Source organism: Cavia porcellus, unplaced genomic scaffold, assembly GCF_034190915.1.
Source record: "Cavia porcellus strain 051 isolate PalLab524CR breed Dunkin Hartley unplaced genomic scaffold, mCavPor4.1 scaffold_16, whole genome shotgun sequence".
NCBI lineage: Eukaryota > Metazoa > Chordata > Mammalia > Rodentia > Caviidae > Cavia > Cavia porcellus.
Genome location: NW_026947499.1, coordinates 34945527 through 34972032, shown reverse-complemented (window position 1 = coordinate 34972032; position 26506 = coordinate 34945527). Strand labels below are relative to the sequence as shown.

At 38.7% G+C, this 26506-nt stretch overlaps 1 protein-coding gene across 2 annotated transcripts in view; it reads left to right on the top strand.

Annotated features, from left to right (window-relative positions):
* The window catches only part of Crebbp (CREB binding protein), a 128547-nt gene that overhangs the window by 53885 nt on the left and 48156 nt on the right, over positions 1-26506 (top strand). The window contains exons 3-6 of one of the 2 annotated variants that reach the window (XM_003477712.5): positions 3406-3582; positions 16447-16687; positions 17972-18085; positions 25602-25844. In XM_003477712.5, coding sequence (XP_003477760.1) covers positions 3406-3582; positions 16447-16687; positions 17972-18085; positions 25602-25844 — 775 coding nt within the window. The remainder of the gene's footprint in view (positions 1-3405; positions 3583-16446; positions 16688-17971; positions 18086-25601; positions 25845-26506) is intronic. The other variant, XM_063226394.1, reaches the window with a different exon arrangement.

Sequence of the window (26506 nt, the reverse complement as noted above, 5' to 3'; positions counted from 1 at the left end):
TGTATATTTAACTGATTTTGGAGGCTACTGTTCATTTTGATCAGTGGCGAATAGATATAGAATAAGAATTCAGGATTTCTAGAAGCAAATGACTACTCCCTAAAGCTGTCGCAGGAGATTGAAATGTGGTCCTTGAGTTTTACCTGGCTCTGCCAAGGAGATGTTTTGGGAAGCAACCTAATCTGCCTGGAGGTGGGAGTTACAACCTTTCAGAGGACCATCTGGTCTCTTTAGCCTCATTGTTAACTAGTTCTTAGTTGGTTAAGGGGAGGCTGTAGTTGGGTCTAGGGCCAGAGACTCTAGTTCTGACCTCTCATGATAACCTGGGTTTGTTTTTGTCTTATGTTCAGTATGAGATTCCACTCACCACCACTATTTTTCAAAATATGTAGACCCCTATGGGCTGGACATTCCTTACACGTGTCCTTAGACTTTGCTGTGGTTATCTTTTCAGAATCAAAGTGATGTTAAAATGGTCCATCTTATCACATGGCCAAGAAGAAAAGGTGCAAAGGAATTTTCCTGCAGGAATCATTCATAGTCTTCCCAAATATATGGTTATTACTCTTTGAAATGAACCAGTTAGAAAGTGTCCCAGAGTCTGACCAGATACACCCATTTTTTACTTTGGCAGGATGATCTTTGGAACACTGCCAAAAGTATTTGTGAAATTTTAGAATTTTAATTTACTTGTGTGTGTGTGTATGTGTGTGCATGAGTGCATGCATGTGCATGCACTAGGAATTGAACTCAGGACCTTGTGCTTGTTAGGTGGACACTGTACCTCTGAGCTATATCCCTGGTCCCTAGGAATAGGTTTTAAAAAACAAGTTCGGGGGCTGGAGATTTAGCTCAGTGGCATAAGCACCTGCCCTGCAAGCAGACAGACAGTCGTGAGTTCGATCCCTGGTACCAGAAAAAAAGAAAAGAAAAGGAAAAAAAAAAAAAACCAAGTTTGGTGAATTTTGAGTGTTGTGGATGCTCTTTGAAGCTCGTTGGCCTTTTTATATTTGTTTCTCTGTCTTCACTGAAGAGCCACTTGCTTATGTTAATTCCCAGTACTCCTTGCAGCCATCCACTTTGAAGCTAACAAACCATATCCTAATTAATCGGAAACTTTGGTGTGAAGCATCTACACATATTCCAAACTGGCATCTGCTCAAAGCAAACGTTTGGTAGTTACTGGTTGACAGTGAGGGTGTCAAGGGTGAATGAATGCATGTTTCGTCCAAAGTAGAGATGAGTTAAGAACTGGAATTTATAACTATGGTTTTTGTTTTGTTTTAAAATTTAGGATCTTTTAAGAACAGTGTTTCAGCAGTTTGATTTTATGTAATATATGGAAATTTTGAAGGTAGTAATTAGTATATAGAATTAATTTAGTATCGTACTTTCTAAAAATATATATATTCCTGCCTCAGTTCTTCTGAGTTTCAAATTATAATTGAAGGAGCTTAGTTAAGAATCAGGAGCACCCTCTGTATGTTCACTCAGCTAGCATTTCAAAAACCTTAAGTCTTCTCAGCTCAAGGCTGAGTTCACTGGTGGGCTTGGTAAAAGATTTGTGTTTTGAGTTGACTCATGTAGGGCCAAACTGCCAGCTAGAATGGGTCCACTTTCAGAAAGATGAGAAAGGTCAGCTGTGAGGACTACATGGGGAAGGGAGCCACCTGTGTAAGAGAAACCACACAGCAAAGCCTTTTTGGCTACACTTATTTTATGGTTTTATATAGTACATTTCAGCAAAATGCAAGTTGGAATTAGTTTTGCTATGCGTATGTTTTGTGTATAGCTTAAAATTTTAGAGCTGAAAGAAATCATGTGTTCTGTTTCATTGAAGATACCTTGCAGAGGAGATAACCACAAAAAGGGATATGGATTACTCATAGTGGTTGTACTAGCATTGGCATTTATCACCTGAGGCTGGTAGTGATTTTTTTTTTTTCCCTCCAGCAGTGCTTAGGCAAACACTGTACTGCTGAGCCACATCCCTGGCTCTTTAATTTTCATTTTGAGACAGGGTCTTGCTAAGTTGTCCAGGCTGGCCCTAGGATCCTTATGTCTCAGTCTTTTGGGTAGCTGGGATTACAGGCATGTGTCACCACGTCTGGTTTGATGGTAATTTCTTAAATGGAAACTCATCTCTGGAGGTCTTCCCTACACAGGACTCTTTTTCCCAATGTACGTATCAAACAGATCAAGATGCCAAAAAGATAGAATCAACATTAGGCAGGTAGAGTATTCCAACTTTGTGAAGAAGCAAGGTCAGGCAACTTGAACATCCAGTTTCTTGGTGCATAATTTTTGTTCCTCACCAGTGGAATAGGTAAGAACCATAGTATTATATTTAAGATTCTCACATGTATCTGAGGAGGTTAGGGTGTAGAGGGCTGAGAAAACTGTCCTGGGTCTGTGGCTGGCCTCATAGCTGAAAGTTCCTTCTTCCTCATCTTCCTTTTGTCCACCATTTAACCATATGTTTGATACTCACTCCAGCCCAGGGCCTCTAAACTTCATCCCCAGCTGTGTTTAGTTTTAGAATTAGTAGGGTTTCACTAAGGGTTTCACTAAGTAGCCTAGGCTGGATTTAAACTTGTGACCTTCTTGCCTCAACTTCGCAAGGTGCTAGGATTATAGATGTGCATCATCATGCTTAACCTTATTTTTTGAGACAAAAATCTTGCTAAGAGTTGCCAAGGCTGCTTCTCAAGTAGATGGAATTACAGGCATAGGTCACTATGTCCAGCTTCATGTTAATTTTTTCAACAATTTTTAAAGGGGAAATCCCCAACATGTATAATAGTAGAGGACATGATACAGTCCAGCATCCTTACTGTCATGTGGTTAGCAGCTAGCAACATGCTGCCACTGCCTTTAATTTTCACACCTCCTACCATCACTGGCTTCCTCACTGGACCATTTTGAAGCAAATCCCAAATGTTACATAATTTTGTTGCTTGTGTTTCTGCTGTGAATTTTGAACTAATGAAAACTTAGTTCAAATATGGGGGGAACCTTAAAGAAATACAGAATAATTAAGGATTGAACTGAAGGAACTGCCCATATCGTTGCTCCTGAAGCCCTCATCTAGGTCAGAGGGCCTAGGGTTAAGTTAGGGATCATGGCTGAAAGGGAAAGAGAAAAGTACTTCCTTTTAGAGGGTATGTTTAAATGGGGGCTAAGTGTAGCAATTTGGAGCAGCTTATTAGCCTTTTGTCTGTAACTATAGTGTTTTGAGTAACATTATCATCCTGACTGGACTCAGGTGGTAATCCCTTTGTAAATGAAATACAGAATAAATACAAGAAATATCAATTTTTCTATCATTAGGTGAACTGAGCTTTCTAAAACCTTTTATGTTTGATTGCCTTGTGACAGCTGATCTTAAATTTGTTTTCATTTCAGATGGGAATTACTGGTAACACAAGTCCCTTTGGACAACCTTTTAGTCAAACTGGAGGGCAGCAAATGGGAGCAACTGGGGTAAACCCCCAGTTATCCAGCAAACAGAGCATGGTCAACAGTTTGCCTACCTTCCCTGCTGACATCAAGAATACTTCTGTCACCAGTGTGCCAAATATGGTAAGTTGCCCTTGGCTGTCAGTGGTGTGGGTTTTAGTGGGTGCTTTGGCTTATAGATTTTACTGTACTCACAGAGAAAGTCTAACTAAAAATGTTGTTTGGGGTGATAGGAATATAACCCATATTTCTTATGAGTAGCTCTCTAAATGAGATTTATATTTTTTATGATGAGCTAGCAACAGAAGGGTTAAGTAAGGATGTTTTAGCAACTTCTCCTCAACTCCCTTGTTGATGGAGAGAATTCATGTACATGTATCATTTTGTCTTTCTTTAGAATCAAGAGAATTAGTAATACTGCTTTTTCTAACCCTTGCTGCAGATTAAAGCTATCAATAGTAGAAGCCCATTTATCTTTCAAGGACTGTGTTGTATTGATGAGACAGGTGTTATAGATGATTCACATGTTTTCATTTTCTGTGCATGTTATCATGTGTAAAATAAAAACTGGCTGTGGACCCTCTTAATGCAGTGATGATGAGCCTGTTAGAGCTTTCAGTGATGCATACAGCCCACAGTGGCAAGCATGCCACTGTGTTTTACCACCACTGCTCTAATGAACTATGATATTAATGGAAAAATCTCTTTTTCACAGCAGAATATAATCTGTTAATTCAGAACACTGAGGGTCAGTGCCATCTTTTGTTCATTCTGCTCTGCACACCTCAGCTGCTGGATGTCTGATGTGTACTTGCTTCGTCAAGCCCTGAACAGCCAGTTCTTTTCTTCCCTGGGCTTATTGCTGACTCTAGATCTTCCAAACCTGCTACCCATGTATGCTTGCAGTAATGAGTGGGAAAGTTTCAGGAAAAAAACCAGAGATTTATGTTTAAAATGCTTTTGCTTTTTATTGTAAAATATTTATACAGAGTGTAATACGATGTAATACTATGTATTCTTCATTCCATTTCCCCTTGTAACACCTTCCTGCACTTTGGCACTTCTTCTATCAAAACTAAGAAATTAATATAACTTATAATACTCAAAGTTTTGAGACTGTTGGGGGGGCAGAGTATTGTTGGATTTCTTTTGTACAGGGTGGAATCAAAAGGTGGAAGAGGGAGACATCTTGGTCAGGGACTGTCATTCTTACAGAAGCAAGGAGATGGTACTGAAAATGTAATTCATTGGTACAACACTTGTGTAGCATGTGCAAAAAAGGCCTGTAGTTTGATTGGTAATCTTCAGCACTACACAACAGGGATGGGTTGATGTTCTCAAAACCACAAAGCTACTGAAAGTCTTGGTTTTTTTTTATTTCTTTTGATAGAACCCTTCCTCCCCGTCCTTGTGGTCTGTTTCCTTCTTGCCCATAGCTTTTGATTCACAGGATTATCCTGTTCTAACAGTTCTTTCCCAGTGCTCCCATAGCTCAGTCCTGGAATTTTGGAAATGGTTCTGTTCTGCAGGAACCTTAGACCCAGCACCTGTGATGCCTGATCTCTCTGTGTCCATTCCTCACTGAGAAGATGGTGGTGTCGACTCAAAGGCTGATCGCCACTATTTGTGCTGCTTAGTAAAAGTAGCACATTAGGCTTCAGAGTGAAAGCATTTGGTTTTTCTAGGAAATGTTCGTAGTTTACACTCAGGGAAACACTGACCTTCATTTCCCTGCCTTTTCTCTTAATAATCAATCTTCACTTTCTCACCCTTTTTCTTTTGCCTATGAATGAGTGACAGAATCCTTCCATTCTAAGTTTCTACCAGCCTTTTTACTACCTGAACTTGCTGGGAGAGATGTGCTTAATAAGGACCAAATCAGTGGCTCTGGGTAGAAGCTTCTCTTCTTACATTAGAGTTGCAACTCTGTGTGTGATGACTCTTCTTGGCCTCAAGGCTCACAGTTTTCTTGCTTCAAATTGGGCTGGGCCTTCAGGGGAATTCAGCAGCATCCCTGACCACTACCCGTGAGATGCCTATTGCCCTTTCTCTCTACTTCACTTTGTGACACTCAGACATGTCTCTCCATACATATGTCCCCTGGGGAATAGTCACCCCTCTTGAGATCTTCTACTCTAGTGAATGGTTAGAAGAAGCCCTGACAGATAGTGTCTCATCTTTTTGTTTGTCTTCTGGAATCTGATAGAAATCTAACCACTCGTCCTGCCACCTCAGGCTTCTCAGGATCATGGAAAAATGAGGAAGCATTTTTGTCCATAAGAACTGGGCTGCTTGCTCAAGGGGTACCTTCCCACAAAAGTCCTTATGGACTTTAGGGGAGAGCTATACAGGAGATGCCTTTGGAGGGTGAGTGTCTTCCTTGGCAAATTGTATTATACCCCTATTCTAGAGGGCATGGGGCATGCATGTGTTTGTAAGCCAACATAATCCAGGAAGTAGCCTTCAATGTTTCCCTGAGAATGGGACCCAGTGGGGCTGGCAGAGAGATTAGGTGTGATTCACCTGGGCATCTTTGTATGTACATTTATGCCTTGTCTTTTACCTTATGCCTTATGATAACTTTGTAAGAGGCATCATTACAAGTCCCCTTTTTGCAGATAGGAAGTTTATGTACTGATGTCATGCTTTAGCAGCCTTTAGCTGGCTGGGAATGTCCCTTTAGTCTGTTCTTACACAGCTTGTTTTGTAGCTTCTTGATTATGTTTTGGGTCTTACACAGGAGGAGGGTTATTGGTTTGTAAAGAAACCATTTGTAGTCTTCATACTGTAAAGATTATTCTGGTTGCAAGGTGAAGAGGGTTGAAGAAGGAGCACACTGCTGGAGGAGTGACTATCCTAGAGGTGTTTGTGTTGAAGATGGGAGGGAGCTATATGAGGTTCAGTAAAGTGAGTGAAGTGATGAGGAGAACCGCTTTCAGAACTTGAGTTTTCACCATATTTAATTTTTCATGATTCTCAGATGCACCTTTTCTGTGTACTCCGCAGAGATGCATATCTCTAAAATCAGGATGTTTGTAAGACTTAGTTGAGTGATAAATATAAGACATACAATGTGTTATTTTACTTGTTCATGAATTGAATTAATAAGGGTGTTGGTTATTAAACATTTGTGATTCTGTTTTTGAGGTCAGCCTATATAAAAATTATTTAAATTCTGTTGACAAAGGGAGAGGAGGGGCTCTATTAGGTCACCATTCTGTAGGTGGGAGTGGAGATGCTTTGGGTTGTCTCCCAAGGAGGGATGTATGAAATAAACATTTTCTGAATTTTAGTGCCTGCAATTTTTTCATCACTTTTGTCTGTATGTTATGCTTAATTGTCATTATTTTTGTTGCCATTGCTGCCTTCTAAGTTTTCAGTTAACATTTGATTTAATAGAAATTTTATGAAGCCTACCTTGCAAGTTGTCCAGACTTAGGTGAAGAATTTATTACCTGGTCTCTGACAGCTCTGTTGCCAATGCACTCTGAGCAGACTACATGGACAAGAAGTGTTCATTTAATGAGCGCTCTGTTGCTAGATATGAGATGTTGGAACCAATGGTTCTACCCGAAATGGGGTTGTAAGAAATTCAGGCCAGAATTTGGGATTTGGAGCATTATGAAAGGGCTGGGAATGTGGCTCAGTTTGATTCCTGGTACCAAAAAATAAAGTATCAGTAAACACCAAGCAAAAAGGCAAGCATGCAAGAATAATTATTCTGTCCATTTAAATAGCTGTGTTCTATTTCTTAATCACTTTAGAGTGATTTTTTGTTTCTTCTAGGTGTACATTTAAAGAGCATTTCCCCTGTTTTGTGATTCCAGAGTTTTGTGTTCTAGCCATTGTAGGGTCCTTCTGGAGGAATCAGATCTGTTCCTATCCTACCCCATGTCGGCTGTGATGTCATTTTCTGAGGTTAAGTGGACGTTAAGGAGGGTCACATTTCCATGTGGTGGGGGAGGAAATGTCTAAAGACCTTGACTCTGGACTCCATGGGGATATAAAGGTTAGGACTGATTGGATCTCAAGGCCAGCTGTAGGATTTCAGCTCAAGGTTTGCTTAGGAACCTGGGTCTGTAGAGGACAAAAACATGTTCTTCACTGTTCTTTCTCTATCAGTCTCTTACTGTTTGGAACACAGAGTCCTTTGAAGACATTCTGACCTATTCTTAGACACTTTCTGAAAAATTTTTGTTTTTCTATGAAAAATGCCACTATAAATGATCATGCATATGCTGTACGTGTCTCTGATTATAACCTCAATATACAGGATGCAAAGGAAAAAATGGAGTTGGAGTCAATTACCCAAATTTATGTTACACTAACAATACTAATAGGAATACATGTTAAGATCTTTTGAAAATTAAAGAATATGTGTTAGGCACCGTGGCACATACCTCAGCACTTGGGAGGGTGAGGCAGGATTGCTATGAGTTTGAGGCCAGCCCAAACTGTATAGGGAGGCCCTGTCTCAAAAAAGAAAGAATATCAGAATATGTAGAGGCAAACCTTAAAAGTGATTTGATAATTCAGTATGACCAGTGATGAGGTCTGCTGTGTTACGACGGACACACATGTACAGCCTGTGGTCAGAATGTGTAAAGAAAACCAGGGTAATTGAGTGGGCTGCATCCTGAAATAGGGAGGTTAAGGATGGGGACTCTACTGTTACCATCTTTGCAATCTAGTCAAGGTGCGTTTCTGCCTGTCAGTTGGGGTTGTTCCTTAGTGAGCCCCTCTCTTGGGGCAGGATAAATCCTAAATGAGCTGCTCTTTGTTGAGTTTGGAACTCATGTGCCTGGGATATTTTCTTGTATTATCTTTTCTGTTTCAGATCTTATTGATCATCTTATGTTTGTTCCATCTGTACCCTGTAGGTATAGTTATGAGAGAAAAACTTGTTTTTATGCACCGGCCTCATACTTTCCCTTTATAACACTAAAGTCTAAGAGTTGGTTATATGTTATTTTCCTCTTAAATGCTTTATTTAATTTTCACTGTGAGGGTACATACATGTTAATTTTAGAAAATCTAGTAAAGCATCAACCTAAAAAATAATAAAATACCCCCTGTGGTATTTTAACAAATAGAAACATCTATTCCCTTTGGTAGATGTGTCTCTGTAGGGTGAAAAGATGGATTTGTGTTTTTATTTTCCCTGATAGATATTTGGGGGCTGTGGCTTTTATGATGCCTCATTAAGGTCTTTCCTACCTTTGCATTACACAAAGTAATCACCTTCGCTATCTTCTAGTATTTTTACAATTTTAGTTTTTAATATTTAATTTCTTATTTTCCACTGTTTTTCTAGTTTCATTTTTCTAGAAAATTTTCTCCAAATTAGAATGTTTTTTGGTTCCAGAAAAGTAGTAGATGCTTATTGCAGAACATTCATACAAAGCAGAATTGTAAAGAGCAAAGACCCTCTTCCCATCATATAACTAGTAGATAATTTTATTGAGGTATAGTGAAGTTAAAAACAGACACCTAAAAACAGGTACAGACACCTAAAGTTAATAAACAAAAATTGAATGACTTGTAGTACAATTTTACCACTTTCTCTTGAAGCAATATATTTTAAATACCCATTTGTTAAGGATTAAAGATCTACCATATTATTATTTGTTGCCTAAAGTAATACTTGTTTTGTGTTATCTCGCTATTTTTTGTCTCAGGAGTTCAGGCAGGGCTTGGTTTATCTATTCTGCCCTAGATGACTTTGACTGGGGTTGAGATCTGCTTTTATTTTTATTGACCATATATTAATATATATTAATATAATAAATATTAACTATTATTCCTTATATTTCTATAACCTTAATGTTTGTCCATTTTTGACAGGCATTTAGACTTTTTTGAGTTTTTCAGTATTAAATTAGAAAGTTGTATGTGTGTGATGAATGAGGGAGATGGAGATGGGCATGGTGGCTCACACCTGTAATCCCAGCACTCAGAAGGTTGAGGCAGGAGGATCATTGCAAGTTCGAGACTAGCCTGGGCTGCAAAGTGAGCTCAAGGCCATCCTGAACTGCATAGCAAGACCCTGTCTCAGAAAAACCAAAAAAAAAAAGCGCGGGGTGGGGAGAGGAGATGGAGAGAGAGATTAGAAATATGGTGAATATTTAAATTTAAAAATAATTACAGTGAAAGTTATATTACTATACATCTTCTTCAGAGCACCTGCTTGGCAAGCTCAAGGTGAGTTTGAGTCCCAGTACCTAAAAAACAAAATAAAACAAAACAAAACCCTCTTCATAGTACCCCCCTCTACTTCGGACAGTTATTCTTATTTCTTTGAGTAAACTTATCCAGTCTTAAACTTATTTTCTGAAGAGTCCTGAAAGTCTTCATTGATGTGGCTACTTCAGAATTATGAATCAGTTCCAGGCATGTACCTTTCATGATCATTTTGACTTTGGGGAAGAACCATGAGTCCAGCACAGTGCCAGATACAATGAGCAAAGACATACTAATACTTCTAGCAAACCTGTCTTTCTGTTGGGTGACATTTGGCAGCAGCATTCACCTAAAGAAATTAAAGAACTCTCAAAACTGCTTCAAAATGCAGCAAGAACAAAGGGATAAATGTGTTACAATAGAGGAGGAGTGTTTTGAGGGAGATAAGTGACAATGTGTCTTATACTGAAATACATTTTTTAAAAATATATTTTGATCAGCCCTGATATCTTTAAAGGCACATAAGTGGTAGTACTTCCTCATCCAGTTACTTCCCTAATAATAGATTACAAGTAGAACTACTGGATCAGAAGAGATACAGATTTTTCCTTTTTACTTATTTTTTTATTTTTTTATTTTTATTTTATTTAAGGAGAAAAGAAAAAAAAAAGCAAGGAAAGGGTACAAGTTATACAGATTTACAGAAAAAAAATGAACAGTAGGAAATCACTAGTTAATGGATTACATATTGTCATCTTAGAAATAATTGTTCAAGTCACAAAATTAAAGCTTGTAAAGTGGACATTCCATCAATGATACTGCAAACAGTTCTGTTCATTGATCCAATAAAACTCTGTGATATCATTTTCTATCTTATACACTTAAATATACACGCAGTTATATAGTTTGGAGCACTTTCTTTTCCTCTCTTTTGTACCATGACTATTACACATTTTGGGTTTCATTGCTCCCACGGTTCTTATTACTTTTTTGGAAGAGAGTAAAACCAAATGTGACATAACAGAACAGAATCGGTCAAGTCAAAAGGGTGGACATAATAGATAATGTAAAAACATAATACAAGGTGATCAACAATGGAGAGAAGTCCTTTTTATTTTTGAGATAGGGTCTTATATGTAGATCAGGCTGACTTCAAACTCAGCGATCCCTGTCTCAGCCTCCCAAGTGCTGGGATTACAGACAAGTGCCACTGTGTCTGGCTCAACATTTTTTCTTTTGATATATGTTCCTTTCCAAAGTCATATGAAATTGCATTTTCACCTGAACACTTGAGATTACTTTTCCTCTGTGCCCTCAACTCCATGATTTATTTTTTTCTTTTTGGGGGGGCGGAGGAGGCTCATAACTGGTAGTTAGATTCTTTGATGACTAGTGAAATAGAACTTTTTATTCCCCCCTTTTTATCGGTACCGGGGATTGAACTCACGACTGCCTGCTTGCAAGGCAGGCGCTTATGCCGCTGAGCTAAACCCCCAGCCCCAAAATAGAACTTTTAAAAGCAGCTTTAATGAGATGCAATTCAATTATCATATATATTTCCTTTTTAATGTGTTCAGTATAGTAATGGTATGCATGTGTATACCACAGTCAGTTTTACAACATTTTCATCACCCCAGAGGATGAACATATAGAACATATCTATCACCTCAAACCATTGCCATTAGCAGACACTCTCTGAGCCCTCAGCCATCACCTGTCATAAACCTGCTTTCTGCATATGTGTGTTTATTACTCTGGACATTTACTAGGAATGGAATCAAGCGATATGTGGCCTTTTGTGACAGACTCTGACTGAGCATGTTTTCAGAGTTCATGTTGTTGCATGTGTCATGATTTCTTCTTTTAAGTATTCCACTTTGGGTATAATACATTTTATTTTTCTCTTCACCAGCTGATGAGCATTTGAGTTGCTTGCATCTTCTGGCTATTATACATGATATTGTTATGAACTTCCTTTTTACAAGTTTATGTGTGAACATGTCATTTTTATTCTGTTGGGTATATCTAAGGATGGAATTGAAATTATATGATAATTCTGTATTGAGGAACTACCATACTATTTTCCAAAGCAGTTGCAGCATTTTAAAGTTTCAGTGGCATTAAATGAATATTCCACTTTCTTCATATCCTCTCCCATATTGTTGCCACTGTTATTTAGCATCTGTCTTTTTTTTTTTTTTTTTTTTTTTGTATAATCATCTTGGTGGTTGTGAAGTAGTATCTCACAGTGTTTTGGTTTTCTTGTTTATTTGTTTGGGTTTTTTTTTTTTTTTTTGGTCTTTTTCCTTTTTATCGGTACCGGGGATCGAACTCATGACTGCCTGCTTGCAAGGCAGGCCCTTATGCCGCTGAGCTAAATCCCCAGCCCCTCGTTGCAGTTTTGATTTGTTTTCCTAATGATTACTGATGTTGAACGTAATGTGCTTATTTGCCATTTGTATATCATCTTGTGATAAGTTTCCATTCAGATGCTTTACCCTTTTTTGGGGGGTGGGGGTACTAGGAATTGAACAGATGACCTCGCGCTTGCCAGGCAGGTGCTTATACCACTAAGCTAAAATCCTTGGCCTTGTTTGATCCATTTTTAAATTTGGTTGCCTTTTTACTGTTGAGTTTATGACTTCTTACATATTTTACTTTATATACTGTTTATTAGATTTATGATTTACAGAGGTTTTTTTTTTTTTTTTTTTAGAGAAAAACAAAAGAGGAAAAAGTAGAAATAATTCATTTTTTTAAAAAGTAGGAAAATGTGTTAGAGAAATGGAATGGGGATTAGGAATAGGGACAAGGAATAGCTCCTGAGAGACGAGAGCAGTTCTAAATGTTGCCCTTTTTTCCCATTCATTGCTGCTTAATCTATTCAGCAAGCCGGTTCCATGAGTACAAAGCAGGAAGGTACATTAGATGAACAACTTTAAAGATGATAAGCAAATGCAGGGTGTAGGCCATGAATCCTTGTTTGTACAGACCAACTGGAAAAGACATATTGTAGACAAATCAGAGGATGACTGTGTTTTAGCTTATAATCAGACTGATTATTCATCTTCCAAGGTGTGATGATGGTAGCCTTTTCTTTCTACTTCTTGCATGTTTGAAATTTTCACTCATATAAAAGAAGAAACCTAAACAAGAGTCTTCTTGTGTTTCTCACAGTTTTCTACATCTCTGTTCCTATTGATTTTTGGTTGGAGCTTCTGATTCTTGAGGGTAAGCTGAGTGAGGAGACTTTTTAGCATTGATAATGTCAGCAAGAGCATAGTCAGAGGCTGTTTATTTTTTATTTATTTATTTATTATGGCAAAAAAAAAAAAAAAAAAAACCAACCAGATGTGGTCTCCTGCACCTGCAATATCAGCTATTCCCAGTTATTTGGGAGACTGAGATCGAAGAATGGCTTAAACTCAGAAATTTGAGACTACCCTAGGCAACATAGTAAAACTGTCTCAAAGCAATTAAATTAAAAATTAAATAACCAGCATTGTAGTATGTAGATGCTAAGGCAAGACAATTGCAAGTTTAAGCCTAGTCTGGGCAATTTAGTGACTTAGCAAGACTCTATCACAAAAGAAAAAATGGTTTGGGGTTAGGGAGCTCAGAGTAAAGGCTATGGGTTCAATTTCCAGTCCCACAAAAATTATACATACATAATCTGATAACAGTTGACTTTTGTAATCCAAAACCTCAGTATTCATGTTTATTATTTGCAGTACTGGCTGTTGGAGATAAATAAATGGGTTTTAGCTTGTAGTTTAAGCTACCTGGTCTCTAAAAGGTTCACCTAGGGAGATGAGAGGGGTTCTACTTTATTTCCTAGGTAGGAGATAGTGGTTAAATGAGCATACAGTTATATAGTAAGTTAATACTGTGTTGTCATTACAAATCACATCAACCTACTGTACGAGACAGCTCAATGGGATCAGGCTGAACCTGAAGAAACATACATGTACACATATGTGTGTTTATAAAGTATAATATATGCAAACATGTATATTAAGAAAATCAGATACAAGATTATGTTGATGAGTTCATATGTAGGTATTTCTTAACAGCTCAACTGTTAAACATTTGGGCTTACATTTGATGTATGCTGCTTACATTAATGGCCCACTTGTCTGTCTGCCTTCTCTTCCTCCCTCCCTCCCTTTCCTTCCTTCCTTCTCTCTCTCTCTCTCTCTCTCTGTCCCTTCCTCTCTCTCTCTCTCTCCCTCTCTCTCTCTCTCTCTCTCTTTCCCTCTCTCTCTCTCTCTCTCTCTCTCTCTTTCTTTCTTTCTCTTGTTTACAGAGCCTCATTGTGTTTTTTGGTACAGTATACCTTGTTTATAGAGTACTGCAATGTTTGCAATTTGTACTATGTAGTACAGTGCTGTAGTTTTATGTTCTTATTCATTACAATACTGCATGTAAGAGTTATGAAAATAAAAAGCAAGGTCATCAATATGGAGTTTCCTTTGACCCTTTTTTCCTTCTGAGTATTGTAATGTACAGACTATATACAATTTCTCACTGCAACCAGTTCATTCAGTGTCAACCCAGTCACAGGAACTGAACTCAGTTGTTAAATGAGGAATGTATTTGTGCATCTACATAGAAAAAAAGACAGATGAAAATGTGGTATCTATCTCTGTTGTCTATAAAAAATGACACTTGTAGGAAAATGGATGCACTTGTCAGATACAGTGTTGAGTGAAGTAAACCAGAGACACAAGCTTAAACACCATATGGGATCTCTTATTTTGAGTGATAAAGTACAAATAAAGAAAATAATGGGTGGATAGAAAGGAACAGAGGGGCAGGACCTCTTGCAATAGGGAAATGGTCCGAGAAAAAAAGGGTAGAGGAAGGGAAGGGAAAATAAGAATAATAAGTATTAGCCAGGTGCAAGAAACAAGGAACCCTAATTAATGTAAACCCTATATGCCATAACATTAGCTAAGACAATATCAACAAGTATGAAAAAGGGAATAGGTGAACAAGGATGGAGGAAGGGACGGAGATAAGGGGAAAAAAAGGAACCAAGTTTTGATATGTGTATGTAACCAGTCCCCAAAATGATTGTAAACTGCAAGAATTGTAAAAATACACCAATTTTTAAAAACTTATTAACACGTTAATAGTAGATTCCTGGGTTTTTGGTATTTATTTTTAATTCCTTTAATAGTTTTATTTTCCAGATTTCCTACAGTATACACATATTACCTATTTTATTTTAATAACCAAGAAAAAAAGCATAAGGAAAAGACTTTTTTCATAGGATTTTCATAATTCACATTCAGGGTGTTCTGCCTTAACTAGAACTTTTGCTTTGTTTTGTGTCATCTTCAGGCTTCTAGTAGTTGTGCTCCTTCCTGAGTAAAACCATATGAGTTCTTACAAAGATGAATCCCAAACAGAAAACTGTAACTTTATAAATGGAGCTTTGATTCATTAATAAATGTTTTTATATTTTTTTCTCCTTAATGCAAATGCATAATTTTGGTTCTTACATTAAAAAATCAGGGCCAGGGATATATAGCTCAGCGACCTAGTGCCTGCCCGGCAAGCGTGAAGTTATGAGTTCAAGTGCTAGTACCAAAAAAAAAAAAGAGTGGCATTATTATTTTAGGGAAAGTAAGCACCATCGACTTAAAACTTGTAATATCAAAATGTTAGAGGATTAGAAATCCCTCCCTGGGAATGATGTTATTGTATATTAGGGACATTATATTTCTGTTACTGATAAAGCTTTATAATAAGTTTGTCTAAAGAATATTGGTGGTTCATAAAGAGTAAGATCCTACAGGTGACCTTTCCTACTTTCATTGTACTTGAGAAGAATGTTTGGTCTGGTTTGTTTCAAACAGAAGAGGGCAAGCCAATTCTTGTTTTTGTATTTTTAGCAAATCACAAAATATTTCCGTATTTGAAAAAAAGATTTTAGTGGAAAGCCTTTCTTTTCATTTTCTTTCTTTCTTTCTTTTTTTCTTTCTCTCTTTCTTTCTTTCTTTCTTTCTTTCTTTCTTTCTTTCTTTCTTTTTGGTGGTCTGGAGACAGGGTTTCACTATGCAGTTTAGGCTGGCCTTGAACTTACTTGTAGCCTAAGTGAGCCTCAAACTGACAGTAATCCTCCTACCTCAGTCTTTCAGATGCTGGAATTACTAGCATGCATCACCATGTCTAGCCTAAGACAGCCTTTTTTTAAGACAACAAATTATTGTACTAAATAATTGCCTTTTAAGAGATGCTGTGTGACCACTGAGAAATCAAACTACAAATATTGTCCGTAGGTACACAGTAATAAAGTCTTAAGAGTGTGCTGCAAACAAAAGACAGAACAAAAAGGTTCACCAACTCTTTGCTAACTCAAGTATTTGTAGTGTGTTTTTAGTTCATCAGGCAGTGGCAGTCTTTTGAATATGGTTAAACTGCATGAAATTGCCTGTGCTTGACCGTTTGGACCTGCAGAACTTAGCAGTTCCTTGTTGTTCAGCTTGCTATAATGCATAGCTTTTCAGTGCTTGTATGTATTATAGAGTGAGTTAGATCTTGGCTGCTACCGTCCAGAGTAATACAGTTTTCTTGTTTGGATGATAACTGTATAGGTGAACTTGAAACAACCTTGCATCTGAGTTGTATTGGTTTCTGTGTTTCTAGATCTTCTTAAAGTCACTGATGGATTACAAAGAACTATACCAACTTTCTCTCTGTGACTGGTGTTACCAGCTTTTACGTTCATTTGAGCAGTTATTAATGAACATGAATTGGAATTCTAAAATATTTAATTTGTTAAATTCTGTTTTATTTTAGTCACAAATGCAAACATCAGTGGGGATTGTACCCACACAGGCAATTGCAGCAGGCCCCACTGCAGATCCTGAAAAACGCAAACTAATACAGCAGCAGCTGGTTCTACTGCTTCATGCTCATAAATGTCAGCGACGAGAACAAGCCAATGGAGAGGTTCGGGCCTGCTCTCTACCACACTGTCGAACCATGAAAAATGTTTTGAATCATATGACACATTGTCAGGCTGGGAAAGCCTGCCAAGGTAAGTTCCCTTTTCTGAACTAATGGCAGCAGTCAGGGTGGAATTTGGCTTTATTATTCTTCTTTGACAGATCTCTTAATCAGAAATCCCTGCAGCCAAGGTACTGACCTCTTGATGTGGCCTAGAACATGTTGCTCTCACATTGCCCGCACCTGACACTGTTACCCTCAGAAGGCTCACCTGCAGAGAAGAAAAGCGATGTGGTTTTCGGTTAACTGTGACCCTCTCCTGCATGATGCTGTTTCCTGACTTGGTTCCTTTTCTCTTTCCTCTCATGGAAGCCTTTTGTCACTTCGTGAGCACTTCTTGTTGTAAATGTCTAGGTTGTAGTTCTCTTCTGGTCATATAATGTAGCATGTGCATAGGCAAGCACATGCCCTTCCCTGCATCCCACCATCTGTCTTGCAGTTGTTTTCTGGACTCAGACTAGCAGTTGGCCCACTGCATTGCTCCTCTGCCCTATGTCTTAAGGCTACTTCTGGTGATAGCCAGGTTGTCCTGGGTGACTGACAGTGACACAGGAACTGTGCACTGTGTCTCCCTAGAGGAGATAGTGAATCAGGCATATTGTGTGCCTCCCTTTCCCCTCTTTTACCAGACATTTCAGTTCCACTAAAGAAAGTGTTTTCCATTAACAACTCTACTCTCCTGTAATCTTTATTCTTTTTCTCTTCTTATTTGTGTTCATAAAACTTGCAGAAAATCTCTCCTTGGCCTCCCTGTCTCATGTGACATTTGTGAGTCCCCAGGATAATCCTGATCATGGTGGAAATATAAAGAAGGGGAAGATTAGAATTTAGGAGATGAAGACTGAGAATAAGCAGGGTTCATCTCCCCCTTAGATACTTCACGATGCACCCACAGTCCCTTTTGGAATCTCCACAGACTTCTTTTCATCTCTATTCGTATTTCTTCAAGTGTATTTAGATGGTTTCATCTTTTAAAACAATTGTAATACTTTTATTTTCAGTAGTGACATTATTCTACCTTTCATTTCAGTGGTTATTTTAGGTTATTAGTTTTTGTAGTATTTTATGAGCCAAACCCTAAATCACCCATCATTCATAACATTGCTTCTGTAGGAAGTTTCTGTCTGAAATTCTTAATAGCCAACTTACAAACTTTCTGGAAAGTAACCTGTTTGTAAGTTGAGGACCGCCTGTACTACGTTATGGTTACACTTGTTACCATTTTCTTATGGAATCTGGCATTATAATTTAGGTATAATTGAAAGTATGACGATTTGGATAGAAAAATAACATCTCGTTGTTTTTCTGGTCATAGTTGCCCATTGTGCATCTTCACGACAAATCATCTCTCATTGGAAGAACTGCACACGACATGACTGTCCTGTTTGCCTCCCTTTGAAAAATGCCAGTGACAAGCGAAACCAACAAAGTAAGTGAGCACGGGGGCAGAGAAGCTTGGAGATGAGAATAGCAGCTACTTCTAAAGACAATGAGAGAGTAGGTAGGGCGTGGGCAAGGGTTACCAGCTGTAAAGTGCAGGGGTGAGGTAGGGCAAACAGGGACCCAAATACAGCCAAGTTCAGAGGGTAGAAGGGCTGTCAGCAAACATGAATGGCTATGTTGGGGCTTTCATCCCTCCCACACCTTTCTACATACAAGCACTTGAAGGAGTGTGAACCATTCTGGCCAATGAGCTGACATGAAGACTTGCTATTGTCTGACAGATACGAGGATTTGAATGCCATGTCACTTACCATGGCGATGATATCATGGGAGAGACGGGGCACTTCTTTTGTAGTTGGACATCCATTCTCCTGAAGTAAGTTGCAGCTCCGTCAGCCAGGCTGGGTCAGTGTAAGATTCTACCTGTAGACGTTGGTGAAGCTTTCTTCATCATACTCGGAAATGCAGTTCCAAGACCTCTTTGTGTAACTAACAGTTTATTTAGCTTCAGATTGAGAATCTCTGCTCCAGGACTGGCACATCCTGATCATTCCCATTATTTTGTTGTCTTCTGGGTCATCTGTGTAGCTGGTAACATAGTCGATTTCAGGCTGATGCCTATTGGTCAGGCCTGTATATGTAGCCCCAAAAGAGCCAGCTCTTTATAGGGATCAGAGCAATAAAACGGATGAATATCTCTTTCTGTTTCTAAGGCCTTATTCTGTCATTTCAAAGATGAAAGGTGGAACTGTGGTCTTTGGGTCTATCCCTCATTTGGACAGCCAGGAAGTGCCCATTGGACTCACATCACCCTCTGGTTGGAGCCATGCCCTCCCTTAGTGATCTTTGAGCATGGCAATCTTCTTCATCTTTCTCTGTCTCTGTGTTGTGCTGTCTTGGCTCCTCCCCAGTTGTGTTCTAAGTATACATTCCTCATGCTTCTCAGTCATCTTCCTCAGGCTCTGTTGCTGTATAAGGAACATGTGCTGCTTTCTTTCTGGTGGCCTCTGAATGGCTCAGGGAGAGATAGAAAAACAATCTGATCCTGTGAGTGCTATTGAATAGAGCATGTAGTTTTTCCTTAGTCCAGCCCTTCTTCTTCATGAAGGGATTTAGAGCTGACATGGCACATTGTGCTTTGTTGAAAATAGGGTATCCTCATCCCTAGGAGAGAAATTCCAGGGAGCTGGGTCGTGTTTTTCTTCCCTACAGAAGAGCTGCAGTAAATTTCTTAAAAGTCAGTTTTGAATCTGATAAATTATTCTTTGATTGACTAACATTTGAATTTTTAATGCCAAAGTTTCCTTAGACATCTCTTATATAAAACAAAGTTCTAAGATTCTGGGCCTTCTAGAACCAGATATTTGAGATGATAGTTCTGGTAGAGGAATATAGTCTCTTCCTCCAACTTAGTGTAAAACCATTTTTTAAGAATTAGTGTTTCTGTGATGATTAGATTTATTGTGCTTTAGGACACATTTCAGTATTTGGCTCTTTAAAGTACCAAAATACTCACTGTCAAGTAGTTGTACAATGTTAACTCCATGAATAATAAACTAAGATTTCATTCTTAACATTTAATTAAAGGGTATGGCTTCTAGGATTTTTGTATTTAGTATTACTGCCATGACAATTGTAAATGTTGGTGATTCTCTTTTTAAGAAATACTTATGTGGTTTCTGTTTTTAAAAAGAGAAAAGAAATGTATGTGGTTTGTTGTCTTAACATCCTTATACTGTAACTAACTGTTGGGATGTTGTGAAAATTGACTCAGTACATGCTCTCTTAAGTGGTAAACCACAGTCTTTCTACTAGTCATAATGCAAGATGTTACCAGGGTGATCTTATAACATAAAGTCACAGGAAAGGTTGAGATGAACTCTATGCAAGATCTTGATCATTTTTCATTTTAAAAAAAAAGCATTCTTTTAAAAAGTGTAAATGCTTCTTAAATTAGGTGCTAGTTTCGAGTCTGTTCTTTTGGCTCTAGGACTAGAGTTCTGTGAGTAGAGAGTTATTTGAGTGAGAAACTTAGCAATATTGTTTCTGTAAATTTCTCTCCTCACAAGGACAATGACTTTAATCTTCTATTGCAAAAGGGATGAAGATATAGCTTATGGTAGATCAATTCTTAATACTGCAAAAAAACTAAAATAAAAGTAATGTGATAGTGGTCTCACTCAAGGAATTGATTGAAGACAAGGTCTGCTCTGGCAGTCCTGTGGAGTCATTGTGAGCCTGGACTACTTTTCAGAGAAAGGCAGGGCTTGATGGATCCCAGTTTAAATAAAGTAATGATGAAAGAACATCCTATACAGCAGCAATAGGTTCAGCACAGTATAGATCCTGCAAAGGGACTCAGAGGTACCTGTGTAAATGAGGTGATTTAGTGATGGGCTCCTATATTACAACCTACGTTATAAACAAATTCCCAGGTCTGTAGTGTGTGCATTAAAATTTGAAACTTGCTGCTGGAGATACCTGTCAGGGCTAGGTAGCTGTACTAGAGCTATGGAGAAGAATGGAGGCTTTCTCTGAGGGAAATCCAACAAGAACTATCAAGTAAGTGCCTCACGGCAAGCACCAGCCTTGGACTTAGCCACGTTTGAAGCCTTGGCAACTATTCATGGTTAGGAGTCCTCCAGCCTGTTGCTCCTGTACTATTCCGTTGCCCTCACTACTGGGCTTGGTACCTCTGTTTGATGCCTTCTTTTGTTATACTGAGTAAAATCAAACTCATCTTCATCTACTGCCTACTCCAGTGTTTGTCTAGGTCCTCTGCTCCCCTTGAGATTGTGCAGAGTGTACAGATACCTCTGAAATAATGAAGTGCAGATGGGGCAGGGGAGGCTGGGACAGGGTGACTGTAAAGAGAATGGTAAGCTTGCAGTCCCTGGTGCAAGCATCGGTCATTGGTGATGGATTATCAGAGTAGCTTCTCCTTCCCCTTCTGGATACAGCAAAATCACTCCTATTGCATTTCTTGGTTTCTAAGGAAAACCTTTTAAGGGCTTGAAATAGTATCAGTGGTGGAAGGACAAGTTGTAGACATGAGTGATGCCTAGGCACTCATGCATTTCTCTTTGTTACTGTGCCCTATGTACAGCAGGAGAAGCAGTGACAGGATAAGTCCTGGCGTGTACAGTACTTGTGAAGCATTGTGGTAGTGCTTGCAAGTATGAAAGATTTCTGGCACTGCTTTTTTGGTAGAAATACAAGGAATGAGATTTCTTGACTTGTCTGCCTTGTAATGAGTCTCCCACCACTATTAACAAGGCTTTGAAGTTAGCATCACTTTTCCATGAGTTTCCATATTGAGTCTCATTTTATTGAGAATGATTGAGGACTGAAATGTTCTGGTTAATTGAATGCCTTGAGTTGGCAACACATACTATACAGAGAGTATCTTAGCAGGTTAATCTTTGTGCTTACTGGGGAAGGTACTATGTTGTCCCTACTTGAATGGCAAATCCTGGAAAGAGCCTATTATACAGTTGACCTTGTTTGATAGGACATGGACTCAATTTAGATACAACAGAATAGTAGTTGTGAGGAGAGAGAGGTGTTAGGGCACTTAAAGAGGCAGATACGGGGGCTGAGGATTTAGCTCAGCAGCATAAATACCTGCCTTGCAAGCAGGCGGTTGTGAGTTCAATCCCCGGTACCGATAAAAATGAAAAAGACAAAAAAAAAAAAAAAAAAAACGAGGCAGATACAAGAGGCTCAGACACATTACCCAGTAAATTCTAGGAGAACCCGAACTGATCTACTAAGACACTGCAGGGTTTGATGTCACATTGTAAGGATTAATGACACATGAATTGTAACATTAAGCTCTAGAAAGGAAAGTAAATATAAAAATGACCTAAAAACCAAAGTCAATATTGATAATGTGAAAACCTGATGAATGTAGAAGAGCTCATTCTCAGGAGTACAGGCAAATGAAATCATGCAGTCATTATCCTTTTCTTTCTTGTTTAGTCCCAAGATATTCAATAAGGCAGCATGGAAAGATTGATTTCTGTACTAGGTAGCTGCAAATCCCTTGGACTCTGACTGGCATTTCATATGGTCTAATGTGGCAGGCAAAAAATGAACCAAATCCTATGTGTACTTTCCCACCTCCTTGTGATGTACAAGGAAGGTGAGGTGAGCCTGATTTCTCTGATCCAGGGTCACAAGCTACCATTTTGCATTTGTCAAATGATGGTTAGATCTCTTTGCTATGTCTTCCAACAGATTCCAAGCTCAGGAAGTGCACAGCCTGTGCTTGCCACTTGTGTCTGTTGCATGAGTGAGTGAACACACCAGGTGTTCAAGCCTGAAGGTAACCAGTGACCCAGTAGTAAGTCTGGTGAGAATTTAGAAAGGATCAGAACTTCTGTGGAGGCCTGGTGACAGAACACAGTTGATGACTGCTTTTATATGACTACTCTATCAATCACTCATTGGCCCTATAGTGTGTGCCAGGGTCCTTTCAGTATTCTTGCTGTTTTATCTGGTAGCATCGTTTGGATCGTGTACTTAAATGTCAGAGGCCATTTTTATTTATTTTAGGTCCTTTTTTTGTTTTGCTGATATATAATCTTGCTATATTGTCAGTCCAGACAAGCCCTGTATTTACTATGTAGCTCAGGCTGGCCTCAAACTCACAATGATCCTGCCTCAGCCTCCTGAGTGCTAGGATTATATGTGTTTACCACCCTGGCTTACTTCTGAACTGTTAAAAATGCCAAGGTCCAAATGTGTACCTATATTCGGGTAGGTAGATTTTTCTACCTATAGTAGTGTTTATACATAGGGAATAAATGCTTTAAACACAAAACAACAAAGTATAGTGACCATGTTAGCCTGAGAAGCTTTTTGTAAATGAGGCTCTAGCTGTTCCTTACATCCTTTTGGACTTAATGCCATTCACCTTAAGGTGAATGTCTTAGCTAAATTGATGACATTTGGGGAAGTATGAATAAAAGGAATATAATAGTGTGAAGTTCTTAAAGCACCTCTATTACATATCTTTACATAGAAAAGAAAGGCCACGTGCATACTTTTTGTGGCTGTAATTCATCACTATGTGTATCAGATGTATTCTAACTATGTTCTTTCTTGTACTACAAAGTGACTGTAAACCAAAGTGGGTTAGTGGTCTATCATAGTATCATGTGCATATCATACACTAGGTCCTGCATTCAGTCCCCAGCCCCAACACAAAGCAAGCCTATTCTAGCATTACTATTTTCTTTTTTATATCATAGCTCTTTTTAAACATTTAGCATGTAATTTTCAGAAGTCTAAAAGTAAAGAAATTGTTCATGACTTTTTAGTTACACACTTACCATAAGATATACCTTGAGAATTGCTTTTCATTTATAATGAGTTACTTGGTATGTGTAATTGTGTCTAATGAGAGTTAATGAGTTCGAGACCTGAATATCCATACTAGACAAGTTAATAGTTGTAATAGAAAATTACCAAGAGGTTTTTTTCTCCCCACATTTTGGTATAATTAAGTTGTTTTGAAAAGTATTTGAGTTGTCTGTTATGCTTGTATTGTTGATTGTAAAAATACTGCTGTCAGACAGAATGCTCTGAATTTGAACAAAAGGCTTTTGTGATAGTATTTGGATCAGTCAAAAATTATGTGATAGAGTGATGCCTGGTGGCACATGTCTGTAATCCCAACACTTTTAAGAGGCTGAGGCAGGAGGATTGCCATGAGTTCAAGGCCCCCCTGCATGACATAATGAGTTGAAGTCTAGCCTGAACTACAGAGCAAGACCCTGTCTCCCCCCCGCCTTGAGTATTAGTATAATCAGTTTTATAAGATTTTTAAAAAATAAGATGTTTAATTTGGCTTACCATAAACTGTACTTTTAGATATGAGCTACAATTTACAAAAAGCTAGGAAAAAAACCTCTTTTAAGAATAAGAAATAGGGCTGGGGATTTAGCTCAGCGGCATAAGCACCTGCCTTGCAAGCAGGCAGTCGTGAGTTCGATCCCTGGTACCGATAAAAACGAAAAAGACAAAAAAAAAAAAAAAAAAAAGAATAAGAAATAGTGTGATAGACTGGGAATGGTGGCATATGCCTGTAATTTCATCTCTTGAGAGCAAGTTCAAGGCCAGCCTGAATTGCAGAGCAAAACCCTGTCTCAAAAAAGACCCTACCCACCCAAAAATAGTGTGATACAAAACTTCTGCCATATAGTAAATACCAAATGAGAACAGTTATGTGAGTAGATTGCTGAGTGGATGGACTGGACATGAAATGACCAAAGAAATGATAGCTTGATGTCATTTCAGTTAATTTGAAGGCTCTTTGGAATGTAGTTTCTTATGTCAACACTTACTTTTTTCTTTGGACTCAGGATTAGTCAGCTAGATGACATATAAAGCCACTTGGAGGCCTGGGTAGTAGACCTTTTGTGGGATAGTACAGGAATCGAATTCAAAACCTCCTGTTTGCAAGGCAGATGCTGTGCCGCTGAACTATATTCCCAGCTCCATGGGTAGTAGAACCAACTGATTGCTGCAGGAGGCAGATTGAAGTCTTGAATGCCAGGTGCACAAAGATGGCACCTATATAAGTAAATGAAAACCCATGTAGAATCTTCAGGCCTTGTTCTGTCATCCTTTAATTTCAACCACATAATCACTCACTCATTATAGAATTTCTTTTAACAGTTTCAGATAGGCAGAGAGCCCAAGCCTAGCATTGTGCTCTCCTGCTTAGGAATTCCACAGAGAGGATTATTAATGCTGTCACTGCTTGAGTAAGTTTCAGATAATTATAGTTTGGTTATTTGAAAATCATATCAATTAATAGAAACAGACTGACTAGATGTCACCTCTGCTAATCTCTCTATTCCTATAAAAGCCCCTTCCTTTACCTCAGATGGTTGCTGACTCCCATAGAATCAAGCATTTTGCTGTGTCGCACACTTGCACCTCCCTAGAACTGACTTCTTAGGATTTTCTAAATTATTTTTTGTTGTTTTGGGGATCTTACTATGTAGTTCAAGTTGACCCTGAACTCACTATGTAACCTAAGCTGGCCCCAAACTTGTGGTGACCCCCCTGTCTCAGCTTTTTAAGTACTAGGATTACAGGCTTGCATCACCACACCAGGCACACAGTTTTCTAGATTTTAGTACATACCCTCCTTCCTGCACTATGCTGGGGGTCAAGACCAGAACCTTATGCATGCTATGTAAACACTCTACAACTGACCTATACTCTACAACTGCTTGCTAATTTTTTATTAGGTGCTGTCTGTGAGATTCTTATGGTCTGTTACTTCTAAGAAATAAGAATTTTCTTTAGCTTTTTGTTTCTCAGCTAATGACAATAGGATTTTTTTTTTGCACAGTTCCTTTCTCCATAGCCTGTTGTAATGCTTTGTAAAATATGTACATTGTCTTTTTATAAGATTTCATTTAAGTCATTTGTGGGATTCTCCCTCTTACTTAACTTTTTTTTGCCTGTCTTGTTTGTTGTTCTAGCCATCTTGGGGTCTCCAGCTAGTGGAATTCAAAACACAATTGGTTCTGTTGGTGCAGGGCAACAGAATGCCACTTCTTTAAGTAACCCAAATCCCATAGACCCCAGCTCCATGCAGCGGGCCTATGCTGCTCTTGGACTCCCCTACATGAACCAGCCCCAGACGCAGCTGCAGCCTCAGGTTCCTGGCCAACAACCAGCACAGCCTCCAGCCCACCAGCAGATGAGGACTCTCAACCCCCTGGGTAGGTGAAGGAGCACTCAAGAACTTCCTTTGTCCACATGTAGGAAATGGGTAACAATTCTTACTGGAACCCAAGGCTGCTTTGAGTTCTAATTTTTACTTCTTATTCAGTAGTTGAAATAGCAGCTTTCTAAGAACAAGCTGTGGCATCTGATGCAAAGAAGATATTTAATGTTTTAGTAAGAGCAGCATTTACAAGAAAAGCAGTGCTTTGCTGCTTGCCACATCTGTTTAGATAGTTTTTTTTTTTTTTTTTAAATCGGTACCAGGGATTGAACTCATGACCGCCTGCTTGCAGGGGAGGTGCTAATGCCACTCAGCTAAATCCCTAGCCCCTAGATGGTTTTTATAAAGCACATGGCATGTATCTCAGAATGCAAAATCTCACAAATGGAATCATGATTATATCTCTTGGGTAGACTCTGGTTGATCATTTATTTGATGAAGAATGGGTAGTTTGTCTGCCCATTCCTGGCACGTCTTGATAATGGCCCACCCACCACTGAAAGTGACCACTAATCTGGTTGGTCAGCAGTGGGATTCTCAGAAACTGCTGTGGCAGGCTTCAGGGTGGATTAACATTTCTTCCTTGTCACTCCAATCCATGATGTGCCAGCCTTTAGTAACAATTTTTGCCTTTTGTGGATATTGTTTCCTTACCAT